The sequence below is a fragment of the Talpa europaea genome (genome assembly GCF_964194135.1).
Source record: "Talpa europaea genome assembly, chromosome: 9".
Taxonomy (NCBI): domain Eukaryota; kingdom Metazoa; phylum Chordata; class Mammalia; order Eulipotyphla; family Talpidae; genus Talpa; species Talpa europaea.
This window is the reverse complement of record NC_140076.1, coordinates 35,465,154-35,491,868: the sequence shown is the minus strand read 5'-3', so window position 1 is coordinate 35,491,868 and position 26,715 is coordinate 35,465,154. Positions and strand designations below refer to the sequence as shown.

At 40.0% G+C, this 26,715-nt stretch overlaps 1 protein-coding gene across 4 annotated transcripts; it reads left to right on the top strand.

Annotated features, from left to right (window-relative positions):
- Positions 1 to 6,525: 6,525 nt before the first annotated feature.
- On the top strand, positions 6,526 to 19,898 carry NPM1 (nucleophosmin 1; the record flags this gene model as incomplete). 4 transcript variants are annotated; one of them, XM_084242766.1, is made up of 11 exons in its annotated part: positions 6,526 to 6,583; positions 8,470 to 8,510; positions 9,051 to 9,170; positions 9,489 to 9,582; positions 10,021 to 10,127; positions 10,224 to 10,291; positions 12,782 to 12,839; positions 13,378 to 13,461; positions 14,368 to 14,469; positions 16,417 to 16,491; positions 19,860 to 19,898. In XM_084242766.1, 11 exons carry the CDS (start codon positions 6,526 to 6,528, stop codon positions 19,896 to 19,898), a joined length of 846 nt encoding a protein of 281 aa, XP_084098892.1. The 4 variants fall into 4 exon arrangements, with proteins under 4 accessions (XP_084098892.1, XP_084098891.1, XP_084098893.1 ...); XM_084242765.1 differs by having other exon boundaries at positions 8,431 to 8,510; XM_084242767.1 differs by lacking the exon at positions 13,378 to 13,461 and having other exon boundaries at positions 8,431 to 8,510.
- Positions 19,899 to 26,715: the final 6,817 nt, after the last annotated feature.

The window sequence follows — 26,715 nt, the reverse complement described above, 5'->3', positions numbered from 1 at the left end:
ACCCACCCAAAAATGCCAAGAAGGCCTATTCAATCCACAATGAGGATGAAAATTAGTTAGAACAGACGCTGAGATAACATTGATAGAAACAGTAGATCTGTGAATTTTAAGTTATATAGTAAAGAAGCTATCAAAAATAAAACAATGAGAGAAACAAAAGACTAAAATAATCAACAGAAAATCAGTGGACTGGGAAGTAACTCTCATGAGGAGAGGAGATTTTAAAAGGGGGAGAAGAAAATGTTTTAAAAAATAACGACTTTATGTTTTTCCAAATTTTATAGAAATTGTATATTCATTGATCCATGAAACTCAATGAACCTCAGGTAAAAGAAACATGAAGTAAATGATACCAAGGTATATTATAGTCCAATTGCTTAAAATCAGGGATAAAGAGAAAACTCTTAAAAGCAGTCAGCAGTCAGGAAGAAAAAAGACACATTATATAGAGAGAAACAAATATAAAAAAGCAGATTTATTAGGAAAAAAGCAAGCCAGGAGAAAGCACAGTGACATTTTGAAAATACTGAGAGAAAAAATAATATTTTAGAAGAAACTGTGCAAGAAAGTCTTCTTGACCTTTGATTAGACAAAGATTTTTATGTATTACACTAAAAGCACAATCCATTTAAGAAATAAATTGATAAATAGGACTTAATCAAAATTAAATACTTCTATTCAAAAGATACTGTTAAGGGAAAGAAAAGACAAGCTACAGATGGGAAAAAATTTTTTAAATAACACTTCTGATAAAGGACTTGTATACACAAATATATAAAGACCTCTTAAAACTCAATAACAAGAAACAATACAATTTTTTAATGGACATTGAACTGACATTTCACCAAAGGCAATATAAAGATGGCAAATAAGCACATGAAAAGATGTTCAGCATCCTTAGTCACTAGGGAAATGCAAATTAAAACTACAATATGATGCCTAGCTGCACTTACTAAAATGTCTAAAATTAAAAAGCATTGGCAAGGATGTGTAGGAACTGAAACTCTCACACACTGTTGGTGTCAATGTAAAGTGATAGAAAAACTTTGGAAAACAGTCTGGCAGTTTCTTAAAAAGTGAAACAGATCTACCACATGAACTAGCATTTCATTTCTAGTCCTATCTATTTATCAAAGAGAAATGAAAGCATATGCCTGTATAAGAATTGTGTATAATGTTTGTAATTATCTAAAAGTGGAACCAGCGTAAGTATCCATCAACAGGGGAATGGGAAAACAAACTGTGGTATATCCATATAGTGGAATACTACTCAGCACTAAAAGGGAATGAATATTGATATATGTGACAATAAGGATGAATCTCAAAATAACTATGCCCATGAGAAAAGCAAGGCAAAAATAGATTATGATTCCACTTATATAAAATTCTAGAAAATGAGACTAATCTATAGGATAGAAAACAGAATAGTCATTGCCTGGGGACCTGGAGAGAGCAGTGAGGAGGGATCATAAAAAGGTATAACAAAGAGGCATAAGGAAGTTCTTGGTGCAAAGGAAAAGTTTATTTTCTTGATTGTGCTAATGATTTCAAGGGTATTTATATAGGTTAGAACTGATCAGCTTGTAGACAAACATTTTCTTTTAAAGATTTATTTATTTTTATACAAGAACCAGGGTACAGGCCAGATGTGCAAGAGGGTGAGAGGATTCACCAGAGACAGAGTGGGGAACAGAACTGGCAGACTGAAGAAATACACTGCTGAGGGGAGTAGTGGGCGAGACAGGAGAGGTCTGCTTCGCCATGTGGGATTCTTGCCGGCTGGCAGGAATAGAACCTGCACTGCAGAGGCTGCAGATAGCTTCACAGTTTGGTGCTCAACCACCTGCACCACCAGGGAGGCCCACACTGAAACATTTTTAATGAAATCCATTTTTTGTATATTTTTTTAACATGTATAAATATATTGATATCAATTATAACTCAGTAAATATAAATGAAGAACTGGTGTAGCACCTTTGAGAAGCAACTAGTACACTCAAACATTGGTAGTAGAAAAATAAACTGGTACAGCCATTTAGAAAAAGTCAGGTGGTTTCCCATAAAGTTAAATATGCATTTACCACATGATCCAGTAATCCCACTTCTGAAACCTCAAGGTTTTTTTTTTTTTTTTTTTTTTTTTTTTTGTGGGACCGTCGCAGGTGGCCGGGGATCGAACTGGTGCTGTAGAGGCTGAGGGCAGCCTCGCAACGGAGCACTCAACCGCTCCACCACCAGGGGAGGCCCTGAAATCTCAAGTTTTAATTAAACTTATATTTACATAGAAAGCAGGGGCTTTCTTTTTAACAGGGCCTTTCTTTCTTAAAGAAAGGGGCTTTCTTTCTTAAAACTGGAAAAATTCGGGCCTCCCCGGTGGCACAGCAGGTTAAGCACAGTGCTGTGAAGCTGTCCGCAGCCTCTGCAGCACGGGTTCGATTCCCAGCTGGCCAGGGCGAAACCCACATGGCATGGCAGACCTCTTTTGTCTTGCCCGCTGCTCTCCTCAGCAGTGTCTTCGGTCCATCTGCCAGTGCTGCGCCCCGCTCTGTCTCTGGTGAATTCTCTCACCCTCCTGCACCTCTGGCCTGTACCCCAGTTCTTGTATAAATAAATAATTCTGTTAAAAAAAACTGGAAAAATTCATATATCCTTTATCTGATGAATAAACTGTGGTAATACATAGAATACTACCTAGCCAAAAAAAAAAAAAAAATGAACTACTCATACATAAATGAATATCAAATTCATTATGTTAAGTGAAAGAAACCAGCCCCAAAAGTGCTATATGATTCCACTTAGATGACAATTTAGAAAAGATGAGACTATAGCAAGAATAAAACATATTAGTGATTGTCAGGGGCAGGAGGTAGGGAGAGAGTTTTTCTACAAAGAGGCCTGGAGGATTTTTTGTGGTGATGGAATTATTCTTATCTTGTATTTACACAACTGTCTGCATTTGTCAAAATTTGCAGAGTTTTACTATCAAAAAGGCGAAGTTTACTGTATACAATCCATTCTTTAAAATACAAAGCAATAAAATAAAGTAATGGAATTGACCTGGATTAACTTTCAAGTATACATGTAGGTTTGAGGATGTTTATCATTATATAACAAAAGTAAAAATTTTTAAAAATTAAAAATAACCCAAATGTCCAACAAGAAGTGGTTAAATAAAATAGGGTAGAAGATTAACATAAATTAAATCTACAATAAGATATTAGTTATGTATAAGATTGACAAAGATGCAAAAGCTTGATAACTTATTTCTAGATGATACTATGATGGCAAGAATGCAAAATTTCATTTTTCATACAAAGGGAATCACTTGTACACAATACAAAAATCATATGTATTGGGGGAGCTGGTTAGAAGTGTCTATGAGGCTTTGTCTTCATGAGGGATACTGCAACTTGAAGTGTGCAGGACAAGCACTGAGAAAACACAGATGTAAAAACAGTACAAGGGTAAGCCAACCATCATGAGATGAAAAGAAAACCAGGACAAACCAAAACTTGTGCCAGTTCTCACTGCCACCAGCTTAGATGAACTGGGTATCCTACAGAAGGTGGTGAGCTAGAGAACACAAGGCCTAAGTGTTGTAGAAACAGAATGAGGATGCAAGGGAAGGCAGAACCTGGATTTAGTCCTCGGCCAGATGAGAAAACCAGCACATAAGCCATCGCGTGTGTGAGCCCTGAAAATATCTGTCCCAAACTTACAGGCATAAAAACCAAAATGGCTGCTGCTTCTCAGCTGCCCACCACATTTCATAAGAAAATACCACTTGTCAACCACTCTAATTATAACCATAGAAGGAAGGTGACACATAACGCCACCCAAACCCGGTAAAGACACAAAGGGATGCACACACAAGGCAATTTTTTGCTTTACTGATTGCAATAGCACAAGATTGGAAACAATCCAAATGTCTATGAACATCTAGAAGGATAATTACACACTATTAACAGTGATTAACCCTAGGAAATAGAAAGGGGGATATGGAAAGAGGGGCACTATTACTTTTTCAGTTGTATAGGCCTAAATAGTCTTAATTTATTAAAAAGATAGTGAGTATTCATTACGTTTGTACTCCGAAAACTGTAATTTTTTTTTTAATGGCTTGATTTCATGAGATCATGCCTAGACTTGGTGCTTTAAATACTAAAATAAATGTATTTACTTATATAACATTAGCTATGGCTCCCATAATAGCTCAGGCTCTGTACAGAGCTGCATTTGAGTAATCATGGTTCAGAATTCAGAAGGAATTACAAAATAGTTCCAACTTTTATTTATAGGGGCTCAAAGAACCACAGTAAACCCTTCTCTCCTCTAGGAGCTTCTCCAGATTCTCCTTCTAATTCCCCAAACTAGGGCCTCCCTGGTAGCTCAGGGCTTAAAGACAGCACTCTCAAGCGAGCACCAGAAACTGCAGCACCAGTTCAAACCCCAGCTGGCCAGGGAGCTAACGCACATGGCACAGCAGACCTCTCCTGTCTTGCCTGCTGCTCCTCATCAGTAGATCTGCCCGTTCTGCTCCCCACTCTCTCTGGCAAATCCTCACTCCCCTGCCCCTCTGCAGCTTACACCTCCTTCTTATATGCATCAATCAATTAATCTTTAAAAAAAAAATCCCCAAACTCTCCTCAGTCACAGTACTCTCAGCCCTTTTCTCAGCCCTTGTACATAGAGATCCTCCCAAGTTTCAGAATTTATGCTAGTAATTGGTCATACTCTGTTAAAGATCCAAGAACTGGACTGGTGAAGAGTCTTCAGTTGGTGATGGGGAAAAGGTAGGGAACAACTTGGCCCCTTTCACATATTGGTTGCATTGATTTCTCCAAATTTAGGGTTTTGATCCTATTAATTATAATACCCAGAATAGTTTTGATTCTGCATATTAGTTTTATCAAGTAGATTGTGTTGGGAGGAAAGGGGTTAAGGGCATTGCTGTCACATTTTAATTCCTCACATTACTTTTTAAATTGTTTGATCTGTTGATGTAATGGAATAATTAAGGGGATCCTCAAAACCCACTAGGACCCAGGGGCCGCAGGGGTCCTTATTTGGTCAAGGTGTAGCTTCAGAGTTTACGATGCCCATTTCCAGGCTCACTCCCAAAGAGACTAATTTAGGTTTATGTATTTCTTACATGTCATATGCTTGCTTTACAAGTCAGGACAGCTTTAGGAATGTTAAAGATTAAGAACTGCCCTGCTTCAGAGACTGGACCCACACCTAACATTCCCAGACATTTATAAAGACGTTAGTACTGAACTTGGAGCTAGAAAACCCTGTCACTTTAGTCCATCCGTTCGAGCACCTTACTTCATGTGGGGCAGTCACATCTGCCTGCGAAGGACCTTAGGTAGGGAATATTGTGGACAAGTAGAAACCTGTCTCGGTCAGTCCCTCAAGCATGGTTCCAGCCCTGCTCATATGGAAGAGGCTGACGCAGCTCTCGTTGGCCCCCAAGTGGCATAAAACATGAGGGATTTTAACTTTGGGTAAGTTTCCTCAGAAAGGGCAAAGCTATAAAAAGCGGTTGAGGGCCTCCCTGGTGGCACAAGGGGTTAAGACGCAACCTATGAAGCTTGCAGCAGCCACTGCAGCACGAGTTCCATCCCTGGCCAGGGAGCTACCCACATGGCGCGGCAGACCTCGCCTGTCTGCTGTATTTCGGTTGATGTGCCTGTTCTGTTCCCCACTGTCTCTGGTGAATCCTCTCACGCCCCACACCTCTGACTTGTACCCCAGTTCTTGTATGTATAAATAAAATAAACCTTAAAAAAAAAGCCGTTGACTATGATCGGCCAGCAGCTACATCCTTTCTCCCCAACAAAGAACAATCCGTGGTCCACAGAGTCTCTGACACCTGAAGCTCTAACTTTGGGAAAAAAATGAACTCTAAGCCCCGGTCTTCAGGCAAGTCAGAAATCGACGTGGCTATTATGCCTGTCTGGAGGCCTGCGAGACACGGGGGAGTGGGCAAAGATGACCGGAGCTGCTCTCCGGCTCGCTTACAACCGGCTTTGCACTTCATAACTAGCATAGCTGCGAGCCGCCGCCGCCATTTTGAAGGGTGGGCTGCGCAAGCTTTTGGCCGGTGGCCCGCGCGCCTCAGCCGGAGAAGACGTGGAGTGGGGGGGGGGGGGGGCGCGCGCGCTACCCGTGGAAATACGCGTGCGCACTGGTGGCGGGGGCAGAGGGGTGGGGCCGGACTACGAGTGCGCGTGCTCGGTGGGAGCCCGCGCGGTACCTGGAGGAGGTGGGGGGCGAGGTAGAAAAGAGTAGGGTTGGAGAGCGCTTGCGCGGGAGGGCCACCGTGCGGGGAGGGGGCTCCCGAGAACGCGCGCGGAGACGGGACTTGGCGAGTTCTCGCGATATCTTGAGGGTGCTATATATGTGCGCAGGGAGCCCGCGTCCTTTCCCTGGTGTGATTCCGTCCTGCGCGGCTGTTCCTCGGAACAGTAGTCATTTATCTCTGCCCGCCTTCTCTCCCACCTAAGTGCGTGCCACCACCCCATGGAAGATTCGATGGACATGGACATGAGCCCTCTGAGGCCCCAGAACTATCTTTTCGGTAACTGCTGGGGGGCCGGAGCAAGGCCGAGCCGGGCCTGATAGCGGTGCGGTGCGGTGGGGTGGGGTGGGGGGGCGGGGAGCCTGCTGAGGCCTGGAGAGAAAGCGGGGTGAGCGGGCGGCCTCGGGGGGCTGGAGCGCGACCTGCCGGGCCCTGTGCCCTGAGGGATGGGGAGCCACGCGGGAAGAACCGGTGGCACGAAGGGATGGGGGGAGGCGCGGCCTGGAGTCGGGGCGTGAGCTTTCCAGGGCCCAGGCCTTGAGGAATGAACCGGCCGAATGTTCAGCGTTGCCCGGGGCATATCTTATTTCCTTGCCCCCGGGGTTTGTGAATTCGTAGGCTTCTGGTTACGGGTTTTTGATTCCGGGCCTGAGTCTTTGATGCGGGGTCCAGAATCGGTGGTTCAGGAGGTCGTGTGGCTCATATGTGAGGCATGGCCTCTCTTTTATGAATGACAGAAGAAATTGAGCCTCACCTCGGCCCCAGGTGCTTGGGGCTTCAGGTCTGAGATCACCCCGGGGGCTTCGGCCGGTTACGGGGGGAGGGGAGGCGCGGCGTGGGGAGGCCGCAACCGCTGGGAGCACGTGGTTGCCACGTGGTTGGTGAAAGGAGGGGGTGTGGGCGTTACATCCGGGTCTCTGCTGTCTTGTCACCCAGGAGCCTGGGGTCCTGAGGCTTATTGGGAGCCGCAGGGCGGGAAATGTTAAGTGAACGTGGCTTATGCCTCCTGATTCTGGAGCTCTTTGTTCAGTGCTTAACGTCCGCGAACGTGGTTCTCAGAAACCTTTTTCTGTCTCACGAGGTATATGGGTTTACCCACTTTGCATTTGAAACTGATGAACAGGAAGCTTAGCCAAGCATGGGCTTCAGGAAGACAGACGAAATAAACCCAGAACCTACCGCAGGTGCTTTAGGAATGATTTTTGGGGCAGGTGATGGGGGGCGCGTTAGTGGCCGGCGTCTATGCGGCATGGAGCCGAAATTTGTGGGGGACTCCGCACACCTATGCACACAGTACCATACTTGGCTTTCAATCTCAGTAGACTTATTGGTGAAGCCTTTTCTTTCTGCCAGCCAGGCTGTAAAGTAAGTGCAAATATTATCCCAATATGTTTCTTATATACCATGCTGAGATTAGTTGATTATGTTCCAGTAGCTATTAAATGATAGAGAATATGGAATCGTTCAGATTAAAATTTTATTTTCACAGCATTTAAGACAAATTCCTTACCGGTGGAATGAGTATGGAACATGAACAAAACCTTAAGATTTTTCAACAACTGGGGTTTCCAGTTAGTGTATATCAAAGTATTTTTGTTAGAAATAACCCTAGGGTCTATATTCTTGCCTTTAAACATAATTTTTAATGTATGTCATTTGGTCACTTAAAAGAGCACTTAGATTGCTGTAACCGGTTTTAGATCTTTTTCATTGTTTTTCTCTTGTAAATACAAGCTATTTGTATTAGGTTTAATAATTTGCTGCTTTGGTAATTAGGGGTTAGGAACATTAATTCTGCCCTTTTTAGTGAGATTTTATCAGTGTACATTAGTATTGGTTTCAGGGACTTGATGATTCATTTACAGATTTATTAAATCTTTGAGCCTGTTTCTACTTGAAAATGGTGATTGCGTAGAGGAAATAGTATAGTAAAAGAAGGGAATAAACTCCAGTGTGGGTGTTAATTGATTTTCATAGACTTGAAGGATTGTAGGGAGAACTTATTCTGTCCTTAATCTCTGGTAGGTAACCACACAAGTGACAAACTAGTGCAAGAGGAAACTACCTTTTTGGTGGCAGCACTGACATTTGTGTTTGTTAAATTTGCTTTTTTTCTTCACTTACAGGTTGTGAACTAAAGGCCGACAAAGATTATCACTTCAAAGTGGATAATGATGAAAATGAGCACCAGTTATCTTTAAGAACGGTATTAAAATTTTAAAAATAACCTTTCTTGATTTGTGTTTCAGCATCCTATTCATGTAATTTAGGACTTACTTTAATCACTAAGTATTGTGTTTACCTTACACACTGCTATAAAATGTGGCATATTGACCAGTCACTGGTAATCATGAGAAGTCCAGGTACATTTCTGTTGAACTTGGCCTTACATACTTTAGTTTTTTCAATTGCACTATATAAAACCCTTTAGGACAGTGATAAATCTTTTGTCTCCCACAGAGACTAGACTGTCCTGTAGCATGCTGTGCAGCTTGTAGTAGGTGGTTGGTAGATATTAGAAGCCTCCTATACTGTTGTTAGTGGATAGATGATGACACATACAACTGATCATCAGATTTACTGAATGAAAATTAATTGGCAGAGCCACATAAAACTTGGAAACATTGTTTACAAAATCATTTCACATTAGTGGTAGTAATGAAAGGTTTGTATGTCTTCATATGTAATTTGGGTGGATTGTGAAAGTAGCTGGTCTTAAGTTAGCACTATTTTTTTCTGTTTACAGGTCAGTTTAGGGGCTGGTGCAAAGGATGAACTACACATTGTTGAAGCAGAAGCAATGAATTATGAAGGCAGTCCTATTAAAGTAACACTTGCAACTTTGAAAATGTCTGTACAGCCAACGGTAGGAACACTTATACTTTGGAGTTTGTCAAGGTCTAATTCTTTTGCATTCAGGCCAGTGTCATTTGATTATACCAAGGAGATAGGAAAAGTGCATTTTGTTTGTCTCGTAGTAGTCCAAGCTACATTTTTGTTGTTGGATTGTAAATACCTTGAACATGGTTGCTATAGAGATGGAAAACTTATAAACTGATGGGGTTCATTTGATTTTGTTCTTATGGTTTGCCTGTAATGTCATAAATACATTTGTAAGTCAGTGAGTTGTTTGTACAACAAACTTTTTAAACTCATATTTAGTGATTTTAAAAATCTCTTTCAGGTTTCCCTTGGGGGCTTTGAAATCACACCACCTGTGGTCTTACGGTTGAAGTGTGGTTCAGGGCCTGTGCATATTAGTGGACAGCACTTAGTAGGTAAGTTACTTTCATGTGTGAATTTTTTTTTTTTCTGATGCAGTTCCTTGCTGAGTTCTAATACTGTGTCTTTGATAGGTTCAAATTGATTCTGATTAAAAACTCTGGAAAAACTTTGCATTTAAAATTTAGTAATGAAGTCTTGTTGAATTGTACTTTTTAAGGGCAACCTAGATACCAGATTTCAAAGACAATACCAAAAAATGTAAACTACTTGAGTGATAAATTTAATTGTATGTTGAAATATATTTTGGAAATATTAAGTAAAATAAAAAATATACAAGACTTAATATTAACCCGCAAATTTCTTTTAAAAGATTTCTTTTGTAATGTTTTTATAGATTTTAAAATAGTCATTACTATATGTTACCACCCCTTTTTTTCCGGCATTCTTGGTTGAGTTTTAGTGGTGACTAATGAAAAATTTTTTTGTTTTAGCTGTGGAGGAAGATGCAGAATCAGAAGATGAAGAGGAGGAGGACGTGAAACTCCTGAGTATATCTGGGAAGCGTTCTGCACCTGGAGGTGGTAGCAAGGTTCCACAGGTATAGGTTTAAATTACTACAGCCATTTTATTCTGAACTTGAATTCGGTGATTAGGATCATCATTTGCTCATGAGCTTTTGTTTTGTTTTTTAAAGAAAAAAGTAAAACTTGCTGCTGATGAAGATGATGATGACGACGACGATGATGATGACGACGAAGAAGAGTAAGTTTGTTCTCAGAAATTCAGTTGTATAGGGAGGCATTTTCATGAAAATCATTTGCCAAAGTGATCCTGTGGAATTAGGCAATAGGACAACTTAATTATTGAGTAAATGGTCGGTAAGTTGTCACTAAGGACTTCTCCCACAAAAGTTTGGCCCTTGGTTTTCATGTTATTAATGAAATAACTAAGAAAAATTTCCGTGCAGAATATAAAATTTGGTTGGAAACAAGGTTTAATGTTTTTTGATCAGGTTATGGTACACATATATACTGGAATAAAGTGCTGTTCATAATTGGTCCTTTCTCTAGGCAATAGTATCACTAACTTGGAATTTTAACTGCCTGGTCATTGTCCCTAAGTTCCCTAGGATGGTTCTCACGCGCATATGCTCGTATATATATATATATATGAATGAACAGTCAAATAAGACCTGAGAAAGGCTGAGAGAATATCGCTTAATGATTTAAATATGTATCTTGGGTTTTTCAGTAACCTCCACTGCAGTTCTTAGAAAAGTTATTTGAGCATAACAATGAAGGCAGAACAGTCGGGAGAATTAAAGGCTTAAAAATAAAAATGCATGTATTTCAGACTTTAAAAATTATCAGTGTTAACTACTTTAAGAAACTTTACCATTAAAATCATATATTCCAAGAAAAGAGAAAATGGGTTTCAAACAAATGAGAAATATGGATGAAATGTGCTTCATTAGATTTGCATATTAATTAGATATACTTATTTGGTCTTTGGTAACTTTGTTGCCAAGCCTTTATGTAGGTTTATAGGACAGTGCTAAAAGCATATTCACTAAGATTTGGGTGACAGACAGTTCAACAAAATGAAAGGGAAATTGATGGTCCTATTTCGGGGATCATGGTGGCATGGGGTTAGTTGATATTAGTTAATGTAAGCAGGAAAAGCTGAAGACCTTTTGTACATTAAAAGTTATAGATTAATCCCCTGAAAAATAGCCCTTTCCTATTTAGGGAATATTCCAATGAAGCGTTGGTGGATTTATAGAATCATCTTACTACTTGGAAGACTCGTATAGGGGTTGGGTTCTAAGGCTAAAATTGACAAAAATCTGTTACTTAAAACATAAGACTTTATATTAATTTGCTCTAATCAACACAGCAAACTTTACCTCCTAGTATTGCAAAGATTAGTGTTTGGCTGTGCGTAAGTAAAATCACTCTTTTTGTATTTAGAGACTATTGGATGGAAAAGAAGATTGCATTACCTCAAAAAATCCTTCCATATAACCCATCTTATCCAACTCTGGTCACCACTACTGTAGTCTGTCTTATAGCTAGGCCTATTTTGGATATTTCATATAAGCGGAATCATAAAATATCTTTTATAACTGGTTCATTTCACTTAGCACAGTGTTTGAAATCTCTTGTAGTGTGTACCAGTGCTTGTACTTTACTAAGTTGTGAAGAAATTTTAAATATATTTTGAAAGCAAGCATTTGTCTTCCACTTTTGTTTCTCTATTCCTCATGGTATCTTAGGCTTATACTTGTAGTTTTCATGAAGTCCAATTTCTTCTGTTTTTGGTGCCAAACCTAAGAAACCATTGTCAAATCTTGTGATTTTATAGGTTTATCAAATTTAGAGATCTTTGGCCCAGGTTGAATTTTTGTATATGGTGTGAGGTCTTGTGACCAACCTCATTCTTTTTGCATGTAGCTGTGTAGTTGTCCTTAGCACCATTTGTTGAAGACCTTTCCTACATTGAAAGTATTTGCACTTTTGTTGAAAAGACAAACCATCGATATATGGGTTTTTATTTTTCAGTTCCTCGGTTCCATTCTATTGATGTACATCTCTCCTTAAGCCAGTAAAATTCAGTCTTGATTTCTGCCCCTTTTGTCTGAAATCACTGAATCCTCCAACTTTGTTCTTTTTCAAGTTTACTTTAGTTACGTTAGGTTTCTTGAATTTCTATGTGAATTTTAGTTACTACAGCAAATCCAGGTAGGATTCTTTTAAGGATTTTGTTGAACTTGTAGATAACCTTGGGAGTTGACACTGTATTAATATATCCGATCCAGATCCATGAACCATGGGAGGGATGCTCCATTTTCATTTCTTTCAACTATTCTCAATGTTTTCCAATTTATTCATTTTCAGATGTAAAATAACACCATATTTATCTTAATCACATAATCTCAAGGTTCATTCATGTGCCACTTATGACAGGATCTCCTTTTAATACTGAACCTTAAATTTTGTATGATTATGACATTTTTATCCATTTAACTGTTGGTGGGCAATTGGTTGCTTCTACCACCCCTTGATAGCTATTGTGGGTAATGCTGCAATGACATGAACATAAATGTGTAAATTGCTTTAGGATTCTGCAGTTTGAGTCAAACCTTCAAATTTAGGAAGTCTTCATTGACTAAACTGTAGGCTTGCCTAATTTCTAAATTATTCAGGTTTGTGAATGCACTGAATCTGAAATAATGACTTATTTTATTTATAGTGATGATGATGATGATTTTGATGATGATGAAGCTGAAGAAAAGGCACCTGTAAAGAAAGTAAGTTAGGCTTTGATAATGCTACAGGATTATCGGAAATAGCAAAATGCAGACCTTTTTTAAAAAGTGTTGTTCCCTTGGTTTATAGTTAATGAAAAAAGTTGGCTTGGGAGGAGGGGGTAATCTCAGCTTTAAAATTCTTCTTAAGTAGGTGTGTCCTGAAAACTCCTAATATGGAGAGTGAGCTATTCTGCTTTTCTTCATGATTTGGGGCAGTCTTTTTTTCTCAAAGATTTATTTATGCATGCAAGAACAGGCCAGTGGAGGGGGTGAGAAGATTCACTAGAGACAGAGTGGGGAACTGAACAGGCACATTGACCGAAATACACTGCTGAGGGGAGCAGTGGGTGAGACAGGAGAGGTTTGCTTCCTGGAAGGCTGGGGATTGAACTCATGCTGTAGAGGCTGAGTATAGCTTCCTACTGCTGTGCTGAATCCCTTGTGCCAACCAGGGAGGCCCCCAGTGTTTGGGGCAGTCTTACATTGATAAATGCCTATGCAGGGGAGGTTGCTGATTAAGATTAATTTTCAATTGCAGTCTATACGAGATACTCCAGCCAAAAATGCACAAAAATCAAACCAGAATGGAAAAGACTCAAAACCATCAACACCAAGATCAAAAGTAAGTGGCCAAAGGCTTCATTGAAGTAGCTAGATAAGTTAATGTTTTCACTGTGGAAGAACCTCATCTTTCTGGGACTTTGATACACCTTGGGGGAACACCTAACTACAGTTAATTTTAAAGAGCTGAAATGTGCTTTTGTTAATCAACATCCCAATAGACACATATGACTGCTGGCTTTCCAGTGGGGTTTGGGGAAGCCAATAAACAGTTTCCTGTAAGGAATCTGGCTTGTTTAAAGGTGTATGGAGTTTTCAACTCTGATAGAATCAAGTTAGGGAATCAAAATAACCTCAGGAACTCTGGCTGAGATGATCATAAGTGCTCTGGGGTAGAATCCAGGTGTCAAGTTTCATGACTTTCTTGCTTCATTCTTGGGGGCTTTCTGGTTTGATGGATCGGTTATTGTAAGAGTAGGGCTGACCCAGTTGTGGTTATAAATTTAGGCTCATACAGTTTTTAGTGCATTTTTATGATAAGACTTAAGAACAAGAAATTGTTCAGATAGGAGTTTTCTAACAGCCACTGATACATACTTGTTCCTATAAAGAGGTGTGGTGAGAACAATATTGAGAAAAATCCAGGTAGGATGGATCTCTTTTTAAAAGATTTATTTTATTTATACAAGAGCCGGGGTACAGCCAAGATGTGCGGGAGGGTGAGAGGGTTCACCAGAGACAATGGGAAACAGAACAGGCAGAATGACCGAAATACACTGCTGAGGGGAGCAGTGGGGAGACAGGAGAGGTCTGCTCGCCATGTGGGTTGCTCCGATGCCAAACCGGGACTGCAGAGGCTGTGGACAGCTTCATAGCGCTGGGCTCAGCTGCCTGTGCCACCAGGGAGGCCCCAGGTGGGATGGATCTTAAGAGCTATATTCTTAGGACCTATTAATTTTTTTCTCAGGGTCAAGAATCTTTCAAAAAACAGGAAAAAACTCCTAAAACACCAAAAGGACCTAGTTCTGTAGAAGACATTAAAGCAAAAATGCAAGCAAGTATAGAAAAAGTGAGTAAAATTATATTTTTTAAAACGAGATTGTACTTCATGAGATTTGGAATATGGCTGCTTTTCATTTTTTAATAATAGTATATATCTGTCCCTATCATGGTGTGAATATTTTTCAAAAATGTATGACTGGTCACTACATTTAGGATCTGGCAGCTTCTTATTTGATGTTACGTGATTTATTTTCCATTGTAAAAGAAATAAAAGCAAGCATAAGATTCTGACATGTTAAAATGAGATTGACAGTTTCCCTGTGCTTGATCTGGTTGTAAGATACTGTGGAACCAGCAGGGGGCATATGAGTCTTTTATAACAGTGCTAGCAACTGGTAGCTTATACTATCCAAGTGGTCTTGACTCTGGTGGGGTTGTGGTGTAGTTAAAAAATACTCTTAAAATGTAGTCATTTCTGTTTGCCTGTTAACACCAAGGTATCACCAGTAATTATATGTAATGTATTACACTGGATTTGTGAGTGGCTGTTCACATATAAGCCTCATTTTTGTCTAAATAGGATTTGCTCTTTCTGATTGCTTAACTTTAGACTAGGGTAGAATGAACTCTGGATTTCTTAGTGAATGTAATAATTAGATTAGATGTCTTGAAACAATTGTGAAGCTTTGATTTTATGAAAAATTTGTAGATGCCTGTTATTCAGAATAAGTGTGGGATGATAAATTGCTGACTTCTTTTCCACAAGTTTTCTCTGCTCTAGGCTCTACATGGCTACAATAATAGCTCCTTTGGAAAAATAACATTTTAGAACCAGGCTGTTTGATAGTACCACTGGAAGCCTTTTGATCTTCCTGGTATCACTGTTTTTACTCCTTGGCATATAGCACTAAAATGACATCTTTTAGATACCCCTCCCCCCTGTTTTAATATGGTCCTATCTCCTTGGTTTAATTGCAGGCACATTGAACAATCCTGGGCACTACTGGTAAATTAAGCCCAAAGATGGGGAGAGAGGAAAAGGAGAGACAAATATAGTCCATACTGACTATCATCAACAACCCAGTCTGAAGTCTTCTGTTTTAATCTCAATCCCTACATCCCTTTTCCTGACTTGCCTCCCACTGATGCCCCCTTTCAGGCTGAAAGCAATCTCTTGATTTCTGAAAGCACTTCCTATTGACTGCTGTGATTCAGTGAAACTTATACTATGCTTTCTATTCACTTGTGCCTTTACATCACCTCACCATGTTTTAATCACCATTGTATCTCCCTAGCTGCTCAATAAATTTTTGAATGAATCAAGAATGTATGTGACAATAATTTTAACATGGAAATTATAATGAGATTTATATTCTAGGTGATAGAAGCAGTAATCTTATACCCGATCTATTAAGTCCAAAGTGTAGATATTTCAAGAAATAAATGCAATAATTGTAATGTTTTGAGGCATTTCATGAGGTATTGTGAATTCTCCCCTATGTCCATAATGAAGGAAATGTCAAATTTTACATAAGAGATGAATGAAATTTCATAATCCCCCCACCCCATTCACCTCCATAATCCTCCTTGACTTGCAGGTTTGCATTGTGTTGGACCTAGGTTCTTTAGAACATATAAGTGATTTTTTTTTAACAATTTCAGTATATTGTCTGTATATGTGGTATTCTAAAGGGATGTCACTTTTGCATTGTTTCTTGAAAGTAGATTGTTAGTAAACAGTGAAGGTCATGTTTTGAGTACCTGAAGAATCTCAGATGTAGCTTTGTGTTTTCAGAGTGGTTAGGTAGAATTTGAAACCTTGACAAGACCTATCAACATGGGGTTAGTATGAAAGACCTAAATGCTGTTTTGCCCAATAGGTTTTCAGGGGCTAAAAATCACTTAATTCAAGGAATGAATCAATAATCCATATAACAGCATGCTGTCTTGGAGGAATTTCATGATCTCTCAAAAACATTTCTGTACTTACTCTTAATGCTTTTTTCCTCAATAGGGTGGTTCTCTTCCCAAAGTGGAAGCCAAGTTCATCAATTATGTGAAGAATTGCTTCCGGATGACTGATCAGGAGGTAACTGAATTTTCTGGAGACATGACCAAATCCAAAATTTTTATTGTGATTGATTATGATTCTTCTAGTCTCTAAGTGCTGGCTTCTTTTAAAAGGTTCCTGACCACAGACAATACTTCAGATGAAGTATATGGAAATTCTTAAGAATTTATTTGGCAAAGACTGGGGAGATAACTTCAGTTTATTTTTCCACGCTTTATAAATTCGGCAAATTGTCTTTTTGTGGCTGAATTCAGGTTTGCTTCTGGTACTCCACTGGCTAAGGAAGAGACCTGTGATTTTTCTTGATGCCTCATTGGGATACTTAGAGCACTATTTTCTTGTGAGTTGGACAGAGAGACCACTTTATCCATTGATCTTACTGGAAGCACATTTTGCTGTAATCAATCTAAAGTGTAAAATCTGGAAGCCAGAAGCCAAATTGTAGCTACTAATATTTTAGCTTGGGTCAGCTGTTACATTTTTATATTTCTTAACATAAGATCTTTGTCAAAAAAAAAAATTTACCCTTTTTTTACTGCTGACACACACTTTAGGTAGGAAAATAAATGTAAAAGCAGTTACATAGGGTTGCGAGGCATGTATATGTAGGACAAATCCTGTGTGCTTAATGGTTTTTGTCTGATTTCCTAATTCTTGTATTCCGCTTTTTTCTTTTAATTTATTTTTTTAAGATATATTTATACATATAAGAACTGGGGTACAGGCCAGAGTTGTGGGGGTGAGGATGCCCTCAAGACAGTGGGGAACAGAATAGGCAGATTTACTGAAATACACTGTTGTGGGGAGCAGCAAGCGAGTCAAGAGAAGACTGCTGTGCCATGTGGGTAGCTCCCTGGCTGGGGATCGAACTCATGCTGCAGTGGCTGTGGCAAGCTTCATAGGTTGTCTTAACCCCTTGCGTCACCAGGGAGGGCACTCTTAAAAAAAAAATTTATTCATGCATGTAAGAGTCTGGGGTATAGGCCAGAGAGGTACGGGGGTTGAGAGGATTTGCCAGAGGTAGTGGGGAGCAGAACAGGCAGATGTGCAGAAATACACTGCTGAGGGGAGCAGTGAGCGAGACAAAAGAGGTCTGTTGTGCCATGTGGGTTAGCTCCCTGGCTGAGGATTGAACTCGAGAACTCATGCTGCAGTGACTGGTATCTCTTTCTTTACCCCTGTGCCAGTAGGGAGGCCGTTTCGTATTCAGCTTTTTTCAATAAAAAATTTTAGTTAGAACTCATCTCTACCATCATAGCATTTAGTACATGTAGTATTTAAATCTCTTAAGTGGCAGTGCTTTTTTTTCAGATTTGAAATTGTTTCCTGGGTTCAACTGTTTATGTATTTAGCTGGTCTTGATTGACATAAAGGGTGATCAAATTCAATTTTATTGGCTCTGTAGACTGTATATTTGGACCCCCCAAAAGCAAATGTTAATTGTTAATTTCCTGAATTGTGGGCATTGATTAATAAACAAGTTCTTTAGAAACTGCAGTATGATAGTTCAGTATTGAAAATGGTAGAAAGATTGTAGAAATAGGTTACTAGCAGGTAAGCTTAGATATAATATACTTTCTTAGACTAAAACCAGAGAAAGTGGTAAGATTTTAATTAAGAAATATTTAGCTCTAGAGAAAATAAATGAAGTTGCAAGGACCTGCCACACAGTAGTTTTGTTCAGTCTTGTAGCTGAAATGACTGGACTTTAAATGTTAACCAGAAGTAGTATTTTATTACAAAGCAGGTGCCAGGATGAAGATTCTGCAGTAATAAAAGTGACAGCTCAATTTACTGTTCGAGATAATCAACTCTAAAATACCTTGTGTTTTTATGGCATCATCACAAATGCAAGAAATCACAGTACAAAATTCCATTTTTTGTGCATGTGTGTGTGAAAAATACTTAGAGGATTTGGCTAGTAAAATCCCTTCCAGATGGGACTTAGTAATAGCAAGTTTTTGCAGAATCTCTTGGAGTTAAGAGTCACTGAGAAAAATAGTACTTAGTGCATTTTGTGAAGAGACCACATACACAGATTAGAAATTTGGTGAATGTGGTGTTGAAGGAAAGCTTGAGTGATACTGTAGGTTTTTGCTGTCCTCATTGTATATAATACTGATCAAATGGTATCTGACATTTCCTTTGCCATTGGGGTGTGATGAAAATTGTTCATTTGTGTTGAACTTGATTAGAGAGGAATTGTGACATTTGGTATTTAGTTTCCTTCCATTTGAAACCCAGTGGCAGTTACTTGATAATAGTAGTTGAGATAATCCTAATTGAACCCTGAAAATATACTTCTGAAGAAAAGTCCCCCAAAAGTTATTGGTGATGTTTTTAATAATCCATTTAAAATGCTCACCTCTGTTCATGATTTTAAATGTCTTGAGCGGGATTATGTAAATTTGAAGATCAAGCTCACTGAGGCACTCCCATTGTTTTAGAGGAACTTGAATTAGGTATCAGAAAATATAAAGAGAACATAAGGAAAGGGAAAGAAGCTCCAAGTTGAAGTAGATTAATTATACTTTCCTTGATATGGGAAATTTTTGTTCATTGAAGATTTGATTCCTTTTACATGGTTACTAAATACCAGCATGGGAAAAGGTGGTAGAACCCATCATATTGTAGAGATTACCTTTGTCTTTGTCAGTAGACATTATAAATAATTGGGAAATCTCTGGAGTAGAAAAGCAAGTTGTGTTGTGAAAATGGTGTTAAATGCTTTTAATAAACCAACGTGGTGTTAAGCATGTTCAATGTAGTCCCATGCTAATATTAAGCATATTTCCATTAATGAATGTTCAGTGGACAAGCGAAATAATTTTATACTGTTAAAGTGTAAATTCAGTGGAACACAGACTTTTAGGAATTTTACAAGCAAAGTCTGTAAAACAAGGAACTGTTGAACTCTCCCATCATCAGGAAATAGAATCATAGAGATGTACTTATGCATATAATTCTAAAAAAACAAAACTTTTCCATTTGTCCCATGTACATATGCATAGGCTTAGAAACATAACTTCGGTGTTTTTATTTTCCTAAATCTGGCCATCCTAGAGTTGACGATATTTGAGGCAACATTGGCCAAATTAGTTTCAACCCTTCCTCTTAATTTCCTTAATGTTAAGTATATTGTGTGTTGGTATAACTGATTATGCTTGCAAAGAGTCACATGATTTTTATGTCTTAATTGAAATATATTTGAAATTAAATCATCAGCATAAATTCCTTGAAATTAGTTCTTAATTATCCAGAGTGAATCATTTTGGTAGTAGAATGAATAGTAGATACTGAGTAGTGGAGAAAGACATGGTTTAATTTATTGGTGACTATGAAGTGTTGTTTCTTTGACCACATCTTTTTTCTTTTTTTTTCTCCAGGCTATTCAAGATCTTTGGCAGTGGAGGAAGTCTCTTTAAGAAAATAGTTCAGTTTGTTAAAATTTTCCGTCTTATTTCATTTCTGTAACAGTTGATATCTGGCTGTCCTTTTTATAATGCAGAGTGAGAACTTTCCCTACCGTGTCTGATAAATGTTGTCCAGGTTTCATTGCCAAGAATGTGTTGTCCAAAATGCCTGTTTAGTTTTTAAAGATGGAACTCCACCCTTTACTTGGTTTTAAGTATGTATGGAATGTTATGATAGGACATAGTAGTAGTGGTGGTCAGACAAATGGAAATGGTGGGGAGACAAAAATATACATGTGAAATAAACTCAGTATTTTAATAAAGTAGTACTGTTTCTTTTCTGTTATTTTCCTCTTTATACTTTGTCAAAGAAATAAACATAGTTGAAAAGTGACAAACGGTATAACTGCAAAAAAACATGTTTCTGAATGTTCCATCTGACAATCTACGCATTTCACCTAGCCTTTTCATTCTCAAAGCCTGGTACATTAACCAGGCTGCAAAACCCTTCTTCAGCCTTGGGTCTTCGCTTAAACCAGAACAGAAAATGATATTTGTCTTGTTTCTTTTCTTAATTTACCCAGCTTAGTCTGTAACCGGTGTATTTTATTTTAGATCATGGGAGAGAAGTCAATTTTTATTGCATGTGGTGGTTACATGAAGACATTCATTCAGGGTGAATCATTTGAGGTATCTTTGTGTTTGTTACTGTGAATTACATGATGCTATTTCTATTTCTCTTGTTTAGTACATCCTGTAGTCTCCTAATTCATCAGGGAAGTGTTTTTATGTCCTTGTATAGCTGGAAACAACGGTTTTTGACAAATCAATGCTACCTATTGGGCTGCATCTTTTTCTCAATTTTAAATTGACTTTTGTCTGATCTCATTATTTTGTGTGTGGCCAGTATTTCTGAGATAATCAGGTTGCTTTGTTCCTGGTGTTTGAAATTTTACTTGTCTCCAGCTCACTAGTTGGGCTGTGTGGGTGGGTTTTCCAGAGACTTATCCAGCCATTTTATTGGGAGATTTCTGACTCCTACAAACAGGTCTGCATTCTTAGACCTGTTTGATTTCTCTTGAGTGTTTTCCCTCATTCCATTTTGTTTAAACTTTAGGAGACTTTGTTTTCTGTCTTAAAATTTGTCTTCATTGTATTTTTACCTTGCAGATGTTCCTTTGCTTTTTTGTACATTTAGTTTCTAAATAAATATCCCATCTCGTGCCTTGTTTAATCCTTTTCATATCCCCCTCCTCCCTGCAACCTCTGTATGGCTTAGGATGGTGGTGCTGTTCACCAGGCTATATAGTTCAGATATTTTAATGAGGGTCTGCACATTAGCCTTTCCATCTCTTGGGTGATTTTTCCAGAGGGGTAACATTTTGGGAGAGTAGGGAAAAGATTGGGTGCAGTACTGTCTTGTCCAATCCCAGTTCTAGGTGTTGAACAGTTTCTCTATTTTTTTTTTTTAATTTTTTTCTGAAGATTTATTTATTTATATAAGCACTGGGTACAGTCAGAAGCATGGGAGGGTGTGAGAATTCACCAGAGCGGGGAACAGAACGGGCCGACCGAAATACACTGCTGAGGGGAGCAGCAGGTGCTGCAGGAGAGGTCTGCACCTCCACACCATGTGGGACCCTCACCAGGGCCCGAGGATCGAACGGGTGCTGCAGAGGCTGCGCTCAACTGCTGCACCACCAGGGGAGGCCTGAGTTTCTCTTTTAAAGAATGTGCTTCAGTGAAAAGACAATCCCAAATAGGACATTTTAAAAAGTAAAGTTCCTTGTCTTCAATTAGTGTCAGAGAGCTTCCACTAACAGCTACCTTAGGTGTGATCAGTCCTCTAGATGTCATCACACATTACAGCATGTACACAGGGAATGTGGTCAGTGAGCATCACTTAGAAGTAGTCTATTAGATTTTTAATATCTTAACCCACGATGTAGGTCTATATATTTGAGCATTTGATGCTTGGTATAAAGCCTTCGGTTTTGCTGGTGAGCACTTGAATGTAGCAGGAAACTAAACTCCATTCTGAGGGAAAGCACTTGGCCCTATAGCTTGTCTTGTCAAGACAAAGGAGTTGCACCTTTTGAGAAAAATTCCAGTGAGAGCTGAATTCACCGTCCCTCAAGTCACTAATAGTGCTAATTTTAAAGCATCAGCCAACCAAATACACTAATTTGAACTATTCCTAGGTTTGTGACTTAGGAAATCCTTTAAAAACTTTGAAATCACCTTTGAAGCAGTACAAAGTTAAGTGAGATTAGCCGTACTTGGTCAGTTCTGGTTTAATGGCTAATAGAAAATACAATTAAGGTGCATATTATGGAAAACATTGGAAATTATTTCTCCAGAGCACTTTTGAAGTTGACTAAGACCAATAAGGAAAAAACAATTACTTTTCCTTTGTTCCTAGCACTAGTTTTTCTGGATTTATAGTAGAGGGAGCTGTAAATACTTTGTTTATGCCGGTCTGAGGTTTACCATTTTAAAGTACTCACTGATGGGATAGCTATGTTTTTCATAAGACAGACCTTAGGAATACCATTCATGATTCTGTAGGCATTTTGTTTGGCTTGAGTGTAAAATCTTTATTTACCAGTTTTCAGGATGATGGGCAGATGTCCTAGCAACCTCTGAAATCTGAAAGTAAACTAGTTGGTTTAAATACCAATTCAGATTTTATGTGCATTTTGGACCACTGCATGGTTATATCTTTGGTCCACGAATTCCCTTCAAGTTCGCTCATGCCATTACAGCTCCAATCGTCTTTGATCGCTTTTTATTTATCTGTGTACACAAGAACTGGGGTACAGGCCAGAAGTGGGGGGGGGGTGTTAGAGGATTCACCATAGAGTGAGGAGCAGAACAGTAAGGCAGACTGAAATACACTGCTGAGGGGATCAGCAGGTGAGATAGGAGAGGTCTGCTGTGCCATGTGGGTAGCTCCCTGGCTGGTCAGGGATCGAACTCGCAGTGCAGAGACTTGCAGACAGCTTCACAGTTGTGTGCACCACCAGGGAGGTCTGCTGGCTTCTTTTTAGAACAACAAAATGTTCCAGATTCATTTTGTTGATTTTCTTCATCTGAAGTGGAACGATCCATTTCCCCAAGGAGCTCTTTTTTATTTAGAGACCAGTCTGGGTGGGAGCCCTACTAATACTGGGGTGTCATTTAACTGACTTTATAGATAAGATCAGACTCCTTAAAAAACAAGAGGGGGAACTCAACTTACTGGTTGAGTTCAGGGAGCTTCTCATAACTTCATTAGGTAAGGTTTAGGTCATGGATGAGAATTTTCTAGAGCGGTTACCTTCAGCTTCAACTAGAGAATGAAGGTCCAGTCTCAACTGGATTGTGCAAATGATGAATAATGATAGCATGAGGTTTAAGGTGCTACATCACAAACCTTGTGGGAGCTACTGACAACTACCTGCTTAATGAGGTACTGTTCAGAGCGAGAGGCTTTTGTTTGAAATTGCCCCAAGAAAGGTTGAGGGTCATCTATACAGAACCTCATAAATCAAAAGTAGTAAGTAGTTTGGGCTCTGGAGATAAAGGGCCAACATTATTTCAGAAAGTTTTAAGGCTACCTTCCAGCGCCAAAGAGCCAGTTGTTCCTGACTCATGAACTTGGCAAGAGAGATCCTGTTAATGCTGTGAAAGTTCCAAGAGCTGGTTTTGGAGAAGGTTTTAGAGCCTCAACTGCTAACAGTCTACTTTTCTTACTAAACTGCTTGATCTTATTGAAGACTGGAGAATGCCTTTGTATTATATTCTTAGGCTGGAGGTGGTCCCACTTTTGTCTCTCAAATATCTGTATTCTACAGACTCTTAACGGGAGAGTTTTGATTGAAAAGATGTGAAAAACAAGCATCAGATTGCGATGCTGTTAGTTTACTTTCACACTTGGAAAGGGGATAGAAAGAACCTAAATATTTAAATACATACTGTGTCTCAAAGTTCTAAGTACTTAGGATTAGTCAGCAAATCAGTCAACAGCACTGCAGGGCTTATATTCCTGTGGGCTAGTAGTTCACATACATTTTCAGCTCTCCTTAAGACAACCAGGGGTTTTACAAGAATCTGCTCAGATAATGGTGAGCTTGCTATCCTAAAACAGAAGTGACTCCAACACTAACGAGCACAGAGTCACGTGGCCCAAACTGCTGGGATTTTTGCCTGCACTGGAACAGCCTCCTCATGACTTCCTAGCTCTTGCACCCACCCCACCTCATTCTTTACTTAGCACCTGCACTAACAAATCAGTACATCCACACTGGTTGAATACTTACAATAAAATTGAGCAACTACTGATCAAAGCAACCATGGATGAGGATGAATCTCAAAAACATTAGCAAAAGTAGACAGGAACACATACTGTGATTCCATTTTAATGCCAGCTGGTTTATGGCAGCTTGGGACAGTAAGGGGTATGAGGAAGTTGCCGGAGAAAGGTGTTTACATAAGTATAATCGTTTGTCAAATAATTCTGAGCACACTTGAAATAGATGCACTTTAAAAGTACCTAAATATTACCTTAAGAAAAAAGTCTGATGGGCCTCCCTGGTGGTGCAGGGGGTTGAGTGCAGCGCTGTGAAGCTGTCCACAGCCTCTGCAGCGTAGGTTTGATCCCTGGCTGGCCAGGGAGATACCCACATGGCTCGACAGACATCTCCTGTCTCACCCGCTGCTCCCCTCTGGTGTATTTCTATCAGTCTGCCTGTTCTGTTCCCCACTCTGTCTCTGGTGAATCCTCTCATCCTCCACACCTCTGGCCTGTACCTCAGTTCTTGTATGCATAAATAAATAAATCTTTTAAAAAAAGATAAAGTCTTTGATGGCTACCTATCTGCCTCTGATGGGCCAAGGCACAGTCAAGCATTTGCTTGTTTTCACCCTCATTTCCTGCCACTCTTACCCCTGGCTAGCCCCTAGCCTGTCACCTAGGCTTATTTCAATTGCAGGCACGTCACGTCTTTTTGCCTGGAATATAACTATGTATGGCTGACTCTCCCTCCCATCTTTGGGTCTCAGCCTAAGTATTACTGAGAGGTTTTTAACCACCTCATCTCATTGATTTCCTTTAGAGTACTGATAAGCTAGAATTTATAACTTGCCTTATTTGCTATAGCTCATCTTCCCCAATAGATCCGAAGTGCTTTTTTTTTTTTTTTTAAAGATTCATTTATTTATGCATACAAGAACTGGGGTACAGGCCAGAGGTGCGTGCAGGGGTTGGGGTGAGAGGATTCACCAGAGACAGAGTGGGGAACAGAAAGGCAGACTGACTGAAGTACACTGCTGAGGGGAGCAGCAGGTGAGTCAGGAGAGGTCTGCTGTGCCATGTGGGTTGTTCCCTGGCTGGGGATTGAACTTGTGCTGCAGTGGCTGCGGTTAGCTTTATAGGTTGTGTCTTAACCCCTTGTGCCACCAGGGAGGCCCCTAAAGTGCTTTTTAAGAGCAGGGACTTAATCTATCTTCACCCAGGACCTGGCACACAAGAAGATAAACAGTGATTTAACGAACTGATGAGAACCGACCACCAGAGTTGTGGCTGATGTTAAATACTGTATGAACATGTCAAATGCACATAGAATTCAGATAGATTCATTTGTGTGGTAAACATGTGAAAACTGGATCTGAAGAAACTATTTTGAAGAACGTGGTCAAATGACTAGATTTGGAGTCGAGAGACATTGTGGTTTGGCAACATTTTAGCAGGAGATAGGCCCAGACTACCCCTTGACTGGTAAGTCAGAAGTCTTCCTAGAAAGCAAGGTTGAGGATGGCCGGTGATGATGTATGCTTCCGTGGGAGCATTTCTGTCCACCTCTAGTTAATCCTTGTATCCTATGGGTTCACTTTCACCAAGACTCGGTGAGACCAAGTTCTGGCAATGAGAATGTCTAAGTAAATTCAGCCCAGTACTTCACACAAGAACTTACCCCATCACTCAGCACCTAGTTTTGAAAGTTTTCTGCACTTGTGTCCAGTGGCGAGACAAGCCATCTGTTTAAGATAGCCTTGGCTTTGGAATGGACCTTAAAATAGCTTGCAGGGAGGACTGGCATTTAGAAGGATCGCTGCATTTTCCTATTTCCTGGCTCTAGGAAATAACACGGCTAGAACCCACCTCTGTTTATGCTCTAGTGAAATGGGAATATCAACCACAGCCAACGACACAGGAGGTTTGTAACCAGGTTGGATTCCTGAGCTTTGCCTGTTCTGAGTTTCTTGTAGTTTCTTTCTCTAGTCTCCCTTGCATCAGACCCAAACAGAGAGAGAAAGCCTGGCTGTTGGGGGCTCTAGGCTTTGAGACAGTTGTGGAAAAGACAGGAGGGACGTCTCTGAAGGGGTGGAGTAGTAAGAAGAGCTATCTTCAAGAGCTGTCTCCTAGTTAAAGAAGCCAAACCGCTTAGTAGTATGCAAACGGAAGCAAATCTCAGCCAGGAGGTCAGAAGAGGGGCTAGAGTGGTCGCTGACCAGAGTTCTGCTGGCTCCTCCGGGGCGGGCAGCCCGCCCGAGCCGAGGTTGCAGGACGCCTCGAGCCCGCTAGGTGGCAGCCGTGCGTTTCCAAAGCTGTCTCGCCTACCGGAGATCCCAGTTGGGACCCGGAGCACCGACCCGCGCGCCCCGGAGTGGAGTGGGGCGGGGCGGGGAGTGGTTCGGGGAGACGCCCTGGAGACCCCCCTCTCGGGCGGCAGGTTCGGAGACATTAGGGAAGGGGCTCACTTAAGAAAGGTCAGTAGTCCGCGGGGGCGGCTGGACAGCCCCACGATCCTGAGTAGATTCGCGGGGAAGGGGGGGGGCTAAAAGCGAC